General features: G+C 37.5%; 1 protein-coding gene across 3 annotated transcripts in view; it reads right to left on the bottom strand.

Moving 5' to 3' along the window:
• Nucleotides 1–536: 536 nt before the first annotated feature.
• Nucleotides 537–9,138, bottom strand: part of LOC127581975 (kynurenine--oxoglutarate transaminase 1-like) — a 37,156-nt gene continuing 28,554 nt past the window's right edge. For 2 of the 3 annotated variants that reach the window (XM_052036807.1, XM_052036808.1), the window contains 6 exons: nt 8,507–8,583; nt 7,849–7,938; nt 6,168–6,354; nt 5,625–5,701; nt 4,171–4,257; nt 2,430–2,659 (listed from right to left, as the gene is read on the bottom strand). In XM_052036807.1, coding sequence (XP_051892767.1) covers nt 2,591–2,659; nt 4,171–4,257; nt 5,625–5,701; nt 6,168–6,354; nt 7,849–7,938; nt 8,507–8,583 — 587 coding nt within the window. In that variant the 3' untranslated portion in view covers nt 2,430–2,590. Of the gene's footprint in view, nt 2,660–4,170; nt 4,258–5,624; nt 5,702–6,167; nt 6,355–7,848; nt 7,939–8,506; nt 8,584–9,138 lie in introns of all 3 variants that reach the window. The other variant, XM_052036806.1, reaches the window with a different exon arrangement.

Here is a 9,138-nt window from a genome sequence, read left to right as displayed (position 1 = left end):
CTGAAGAACATACAGAGGGGAAATGAAAAAGGAAATGAGCAAATACTAATGAACAAATAGCAAATAATACAAAAAGGAACAGTTTCTTCGTACATGTTTAAATCGTAAAGGGATCAAAGTGTCGAACATTAAAGATTAGAGGTCTTGTCACATCAGGAGGCATGATTAGAACTTTCTTCTTGCTTTGGTGAAATCTGTATTTGGCACCCTTCTGAATGTTTATTGTACACTGAGATAAAGAAAATTTTCTCCAAGTACTTCTCCAGTTTATGTAACCGTGTTATTGGCCACACTATTAACCATAAGCCTCCTGGTCAAAAGAGTTAAAGCCAAGGAGACTGCTTTATTCTAAGCAATGAAGTATCATGAGAATAAATGTCTGCTAATCTCAGATGCAATTCTTATACAAACTATGCTTAATAAATGAAAATATAGAAAGAGCATGTGTAATTACACTCCATTGTCACAAGAGAGATTTTTATATAATTAGTCTTCTGACATTAGGACATTGCAGTATTTAATTATGCAGACCAGGAGAAATAAAATCAATTTTTATTTATAGTAATTAATCAGTTGCCAAAACTATCTGGGTAATCATGATGGAAGATTGCACACAATTAGCATTGACAACTCCAACATCAAATTAATTTTGGATCAGTCTTAATACAAACAATAATTCAAGTACTGCAAAAAGAAAAATAACAGCATATTGTGGCTAATCAAACCAGTATGTAATATAATTTAGAAACTCAAATCAACCCAATTAAGCAGGTTCGATGGTATTTGGTATTTACTATCTAAAATGACAAACTCAAAATACGTAAAAATCAGTGTTTCAGTACTTATTGCCTCAATTACTTGTTATTAAATCCAATAAAAACTATCCCTTTATTTTTTATGCTTCTCTTTGATAAAGGTCTTATCAGTTCCTGCACCATTTCCCAGTGTTATTCAAGTCATCTGTTGCCTTGCATCAAATTTGACTACAACAGAAGTAAAAATTATCCTTTGATTTTCACTGCTTTGCAAAGGAGTAGGACCCAGACTCTCATTTACTGGTTAAACTGAAATCAGAAATCTCTTTACTAAAGTCTTCTGACCACAAGACTAGGAGTATCTTAAGCAGCAACAATAAGTGACAAATATTTGAAGAAGTATTTTAATAGCAAGAGCAAATTAGGGGGGAGAAAAATCTATGAACTTTGGCAGCTATGCAGAAAGGAAGGGGATAGCAAAAATAAATGTGTGTCCCACAGATATAATGAATGGAGACATTACATTGGGAATAAGGTGGCTGAGACATAAACTATCTAAAATTACCTGGATATTCAAAAAGCTATTCAAAAAGTATTGCTCAAAAGGATCTGCTGGAGGAACTCAGTGGGTCGAGTCGAGCAGCATTTATGGGGGGGTGTAGGGGGGTGGAGATTGTTGACATTTCGGATTGAAACCCTGCATCAGGACTCAAAAGGATGTTGGAAATAATAGGGTTCATGGTGCTGGATGTTAGATTGGACAGAGGACTCAATAATGGTCTGAGTAGGAATAAAGATAAGCTTTCAAGTTGTTGATTGTTACTAGTGGTACTCAGTTACTTAAAATTCATGTTAATTAATTAGATGTATCCAAATTTTGCTGCTGATACACACCTAGATGGAGATTAAAAACTGCAAGATTGGCACAAATAATCTGAAGAAAGATAAAAGGCAAGTTAAACAAATGGGCAAGAAGTTGCAGATAGAGCAAAATTCAGTTTGACAGGAAGAACAGAAATTTTAAACATATGAAACCAGTAGAAATTAGTGGGCAGAGGAATCGTGGTGTGCTGATTCATGAGACACAAAGTAAACATGCAGTTACAGCAGGCAATTAGGAAAAGACAAAGGTTCTGATGAAGCATCCTTGACCTGAAACATTGACTCTGTTTCTCTTTCCACAGATGTTGCCTGACCTGCTGAGTGCTTCCAGCATTTTGTTTTTGTTAAAGATAAAGGGTATGTTGGTTTTTTTGAAAGGTCATTAGAGTACAAAAATTAGGAAATCTTTCTGAGATTATGTCAGGGCCTGGCAGGACTTTATTTGGAGTAATGTGCACAGTTTTGGTTTCTTTACATAAGGGTACACTTGCCTTGAAGTGAGTGGAATGTAGATTGATCTCACTGAGACAAGGCAGGTGCTAGAGGCTGTTGTTTGAGTGGGGGGAGGAAGGGAGGGTGTAAGGAGAGACGCGGTCATTAAAGGCTGAAGAGGAATTTCATCTCTTATATGGTTGCTGGTTTTTGAAATTCCTGATAACAGACAGCTGAGATGGTCAAGGTCAAGATAGTTATATCTGGACCACAGGATGGTCTTATTAAGTGGAGGAGCAGGCTTGAGGGGCCATGTGGCGCAATCCTGCTTCTACTTCTTAAGTTTTTTTGTTCATTGATCATCAGCATTTGAAAATATGGATAGAAAGAGCTATTTTGTTGCAGCATCTAGGGTCATTATTTAATCTACTTATGCTATATGTGGAGCTTAAGATTTTTCATTATAAGATAAACATAAGTATCATTGAAAAAGAAAGTAATACATTCATTTTATTGGATAATCACTGAGTCTTCCTTCTCCTGCTCCACTCTTGTAGAATTTCTTCTGCCTTGCTGAGTGTTGTGTCCTCCTGGAGATTTTAAACACAGCAAAATAAATTAAGTAGCTTCTACCCCACTGTGATAAGACTATTGAACAGTTCCCTTATACAATGAGATGGACTATGACCTCACGATCTACCTTGTTGTGACCTTGCACCTTACTGCACTGCACTTTCTCTGTAGCTGTGACACTTTATTCTGTACTGTTATTGTTTTTACCTGTACTACATCAATGCACTCTGTACTAACTCAATGTAACTGCACTGTGTAAGAATTGACCTGTACGATCGGTTTGTAAGACAAGCTTTTCACTGTACCTCGATACAAGTGACAATAATAAACCAATACCAATACCAAAATGCAACCCATTTCCTTAAATTTACCCACTGCTTCTCCCAATGATATGGCATCTGGATTAAAATGCCATCTGAATAGATAGATTAAAGGCTTCTGCAATACATAATAAACATCCAACAGTATACAGGTGCCCTTAAATTAAGTGCAAGGTACCAAGGTAGTGTGGTAAAGGGAAACATTAAATTATGATAGGATCATATCTAGTCTTTCAAGGTAGAGCATGCACGGAACCTGAACTCAAACACAGGCATTCTTTAACCAAACTTGGCCTATAGTTTGAAAAGAAAAATCAACCTAACAAGAATATTCTTATCAATTAAAGAAAAGAATCATACAATAGCAAATAAAAAGTTGTGACAAGATGCTGTTTTACAATAAGAAAGATACAACTTGTATTTATAATAGCAGCCTACACAGCTGCTAGAGATGCCAAAACACTTTCAATAACGAATTGATTTTGAATGTAGTCATTGTAATGCAAAAAACTTGGCAGCCAATTTTAACATAGAAAAACTCCACTAACAGCACTGAGGTAACTAGCCAGATCGTTGTTCTTTAGTGATGTTTGTTGGGGATATATTTTGGCAAGGACTTTAAACCTCTTCTGCTTTTATTTGAATGGTGGCATAAATTGTTTTAATATCCATATGAGAGCTAGGTTTTCTGTTTAACATCTCATCTGACAGGCAGTACCTGTAAAACTCAGCACTGCACTGTGAATTCCATGCTCAAGTCTTTGCATAAGAGCTGGAACATATGACTTTTCAATTCAAAGGTGTGTATGTTACCGGATCTAGTCTGAGCTGTTCTGTAATCTTGGTTAGAGCTACTGCAGTTGTGTAGTTTTCCCAGTGAAGTTTGTTTACAATACATAAAAGGAAAAAATTCAGTATTATTTAACTGGTTGCAGAGTCTTTATAAGAATTGTGTATTAGAATTTGCATTTTTTTTGGAGGGGGAGGGGAGGACAGCTTAATGCACAGTAGAAAACTACTGAAGTCTAGATTTCAGATTTTCCATGAAGCTGAAAATCATGGACTATCCATTACATATTACTACATGCTAGGTTTACATTTTATAAGTTCCACAAGTAATGTGCAAACTATGCTGTTTTCCATTTACCACAGCAATAAATAAAGGTGTCAATGTCCTCAACAACTTCACAATTACTACTACAACTCACCTTAACAAAACAAAATCGTATGAAATTCTCCAAGCGTTTTTTGCTATTGGAAGAGTAGAAAGCAGACACTGGAATAGTGGCCAAACCCTATGGAAAAACAACAGCAGATAAATGTTTTCACAAAGCTATTAATATAGTTAGATTCCGCTGCTCCAACACCAACGTTCTCAATGGCCCAGCTATCCCTGACATTAGAAGTTATAATAGAAGTATTTTTTTAAATGGCGAGAGATTAGGTAATGCTGATGTTGAAAGTGATCCGGGTTTCTTGTTCACATTACTGAAACCCAACACCAGGTGCATCAAGCAATTAGGAGCGCAAATTAACTTTTTTTTGATGGGAGTTGGGTACAGGAGTGAAGGTATCTTCCTGAAATTTTATAGGGTCTTGATGAGACCACATCTGGAGTAAGGTATACAGTTTTGGTCTGCTTATTTAAAAAAAATCAGAGGGAGCACAGTACAGATTCAATAGACTGGTTCCAGGGATGGTTGGTTTGCCATACAAGGAGAGGTGAAATAGACTAGTCCCGAATTCTCTAGAATTTGCAAGAACATGACATTATTCCATTTAAAACTATAAAACTTGTACAGGGGTTGGCATAATGCAAGGAGGACCTTTCCACTGGATGAGAAATCTAGAACCAGGGTGTCACTGTCCCAGAACAAGCATAGGTCATTTAGGACTGAAATGGGAAAACTTTCTTCACTCAGAAGATGGTGAAGCCTTGGAATTCTCCATCTTTGAGGGTTGTGGAGGCTCCGTCATTGATTGCATTCAAAACAGAGGTTGACAGATTTCTGGTATCAAGGGATAAAGCAGGAAAGTGGTGTTGTGGTAGAAAATCAGCCACAATATTGATAGATGAACTGGCTTGAAATGGCCTACCCCTATTTCTTGTTCTAATTTTGGGAAATATGGGCATTAAAAACTAACTTTATGTAACATATTTATCTGAAGAATAACCTTTCAACTTTCTCAACATTAGGGTTCCTCAGCTCAGTCATGAGTCTGCGCAGTCTAATGAAAAAAAAAACAATAAACATACAGCAGTTAGAACATAAAAACTAGGTGTAGACCATGCAACCTCTCGAGTCTGATCTGTCATTCCAAAAGATCATTGATGATCTGACCTTCAGCCTGATACCATTTTACGCAGGTTTCACTGACCAACTTTACAGCTGTTGGATGGATTTAGGCAAAAATATGATTTACCCTGGTTTACACCATACAGCGTAACCTGGCACAAGGGCATGAGAACTAAGTGGTTTGAATGAACCTTAACATGAGCCAAAAGAATCAGCAATGTGTAATTTGAAAACTTCAAAATTTTGCACATTCTCATAGTGGACGCAATCTCTGATAATAAATAACTGCTCAGAAAAAAAAGACCTTCACATCCAAGAACAATTACAAATTTTAGTCAGCTACACCTGATTTTACAACTCCCTACCTTATTGATTGCGAGCCACTTCACAAACCTATAATCATATGGTTGCTTGGTCTCGGTGGATTCTGGCAGGTCAACATCTGATGGGAAAATGAACAACACAAAAAGGTCAGCCACTTCAGAAGATAATCCTGTCCAATTCCATCTTATTCTACTAATGCATAGTGCATAACTCAAAACTACATCAGAATGCCAAACGTTCCTCACTTGAGAAAGTGAAGACAGAACTCCCAAAACTCAGTTCTGAACATCCTTCATGTTCATCTTAGTAACTAAGTTTATGGCCATAATTAAGATGGAGCTAGTCACCACTCTCTTGGTCAAAGAATGTATGATAAAGGGAGAATTACACTTCTAAATAACAGAGAGTTTCATTTGGAACCAAGATTAAATATTAAAACCAAATGGAGGTCTTATTTCTATCTATAGGAATGTATTTAACACGTGTTCTCTGGAACATCTACCCAGCTATTATAGTACCATTAAGAAAAGCAAATTACATCAGCCTATTTAGATGGCTTGTGATATGTCTAAATAGTTACTTACCGACCTCTGAGATGTCTGCAATCAAGAAGTAACCACCCTCTGGTATAACTGGCTTCAATCCCACAGAGACAAGACAGGCAGCAAGCTGATCACGTTTCAACTGCAGCTCCTTACGCAAACCAAAGAAGTAACTTTCTGGTGCTCCCAGATGTTCAAATTCTCTCTCAAATCCCTCCGCTACTGCTTGCTGTGAAAAAAAAGGTTCTTTTTAAGAAGTGCACTTTACTTCAATGCAGTTTAACTTAACAGTTCAATAGTGGTTTTTATATTGTGTCATACTATATTCATTGCTACAAAATACTAATGATTAACCTGGGGAAGGTATGGAGGAAGTTAACTCTTATCTCCTTGATAATCAATCTGTGCTAAATTTAGAATGCCGATACTTCAATCCGGAAAATCTGCCACTGTTGAGAAATATTGTTAACTGATCTGCTAATGTGGCTCACTGATGAAAACAGGAGAATAGATCTCACCCTAGGGTCTGGGATTGCTCTCATTTATCTGTGTACAATTCTTCGGATTAAATGCCTGAACTGGTCTTAACCAGATGGTTTAGTGTTTTCTGCTTTGTGATCTTAACTGTTTAAACTCCAGCTACTCATAATTATAGGCATTTAATCATTAGGTCTCTCCGACCTATATTTAATTGCAAAAGCTGTTTATGGGCACCTTTAGCACTAGAAAAAAGTCCCAAACACAAGGTTGGGTAGTGAGTAGGTGGGGGAGAGGGAAAAAGATGGGTGGTGGTGGTTTGGGCAATGAAAAGTACATGGAATACAGTTACAAATGTCAAGTTCAGACAATTTGTTGATAAAAGTTTGTTCATAATATGCATTTACAAAAAAGGTTTTTTTGAAGGAAGGAAGCAGTAAATTTTGGAAGGGGCTCAGATAATTGATGGCTCAGCTTCAAAGAATGAACACTTGGATGAACAAGGATGCACTAAATCAGATTTGGGGTGCTGGAGGAGGACAGGGGAGATGAGGCTGGACAAGATTAGAGGTAGAATGGGGTAAGGTTGCTGATGGATTTGAAGATGACTGCTAATGGTGCTGCAGGTACTGCAAGTGTCTCACAGCTCTAGCCACCTGGGCTTGATTCTGACTTTCTGTGCTGTCCATGTGGGGCTTATATGTTCTCCCTTTGACCCTGTGGTCTTCCCACAAGTGCTCAGATTTCCTTCCACATCCAAAAGATGTACTGGTTGTTCAATTAATTGGTTATTGTAAATTGTCCCTAATGTAGGTGGCTGGTGGAAGAATTGCCGGGATGTTAATGGCTATTGCAAAAGGATGGGTGACAGGGAAATAACTGGAGGAATGGGATTGATGGGATTGCTTTGAGAACAAATGTACACCGGGAAGCTAATGGAAATACTGATGCTGCATGAGAGGGGTATGAAGTCCTTGTAAAAGGTACTTGGACAGGTATATGGATAGGAAAGGTTTAGAGGAATATGGGCTGGACACGAGCAAATGAGACCAGCTTAGATGGGAATCTTGGTCGGCATGGAAGAGTTGGGCCAAAGGGCCTGTTTCCATGCTGCATGACTCTCATCAGTTTAAATGCATTATTGCAAATACATGACATCATTCCATCTCTCAGTGGAAACATAACCAAATCAAATTAACTCTTTGCAATTACAGGTTTGCAAAACAATCCTTTTTATACTTCCCACCTGTGCTCCAGTAGTACAATGGTAGATCGAGTTCTGATGGACAGTCTGCATGTGTTTGATGATGTCTTTATGTCCAATTGCCCATCCAATCTGCAATAAATTGTGTACAGTGTTGCAAAATCTGTAACATCTAGCAGTATTTTAGAAACTAAAATGTAAATGGTTTATAACACATTTGCTTTGTATAGAGTTCCTTCTAAAATCATCTCATTTTATTCCAAAGGTGTGATTTAGTTAAGTGCTGTGAACAGCTGTAATGCACTAACAAACCAACTGTGTGCAATATCCCATGCTGGGCACTGAAGGTTAATTTTATGATTATCTTCTTTTAGTATTTCTAACTACAATGGCCGAGTTGCAGTGCCTGGGAACTGGGCATTAAATGTGTGGGATGATAGTAGATCTCAAGCCTATCTCATTGCAGTAGATCCAAAATTCTGCACAGCTCTGTCAGCTGTCCAGTTCAGGCCAATTTAATTATAGTAACTGAAAACAAACTTAAGATTTGATCCCAAATCAAACTGATTGCTTAGATTTTTACCGTTTTTTAGTTAGCAACTGAGATTTTGTATTGTAACCAGCTGCTCACAGGTAAATTTCACTAAGTAGCTCTGTTAGTTAATAGATTATTTAATTTCAAAACTTTCTCCAACCTCACCTTCCATCCTGTAGCACTGAATGATTTTCCTGCACTTCCAACAGTGACTGTTCGCTCCCACATCCCAGGCATGCTGGCTAGGAATGCAAATACAAGAGTTAGCTAATTAGAGGTAGAGGTGTGTACATGTACAAGCAGTGTAGAAAGAACCATTAAAAATCTCAGCATGTCTCCACACTGGTGAGGAGTCTTATTAGTACATTAGCAGATGTTTTATAGCTGTAGAAGTGTAGTAGCTGAACACAATTTACAACTGTGAGAACAGATTTTCCAAACAGTGCACTCTATTAACAAGGTTTGTATCACAGTGGAACCTCAAGAAATAATAATTAGTTAAAATTAGTGGTTTGTCTGTTTCTACTCATCCATCGATAATAATTAGATCAAACTTTGTACAATTGATTAGTCAAATAAAAAACAGATCACTTTTAACTTAAATCCACTCCAGAGCAGCAGGTGGAACCAGAACCAGAAAAGTAGAGACTGGCAGATTCTTGTAAAAGAGAAAGATTTTGATGAGGTTGCTGAGAGGAAATTCCAGAGCACGAATCCTGGTAGCTCTGTGTTTGGTGGGAAGTTAGGGGAGAGGGACAAAGGAAGGGGGATAACACAGAAAATACCAGAGTCAGAAA

This window comes from Pristis pectinata, chromosome 23 (assembly GCF_009764475.1).
Source record: "Pristis pectinata isolate sPriPec2 chromosome 23, sPriPec2.1.pri, whole genome shotgun sequence".
Taxonomy (NCBI): Eukaryota; Metazoa; Chordata; class Chondrichthyes; order Rhinopristiformes; family Pristidae; genus Pristis; species Pristis pectinata.
This window is presented reverse-complemented; position numbering and strand designations above follow the sequence as displayed.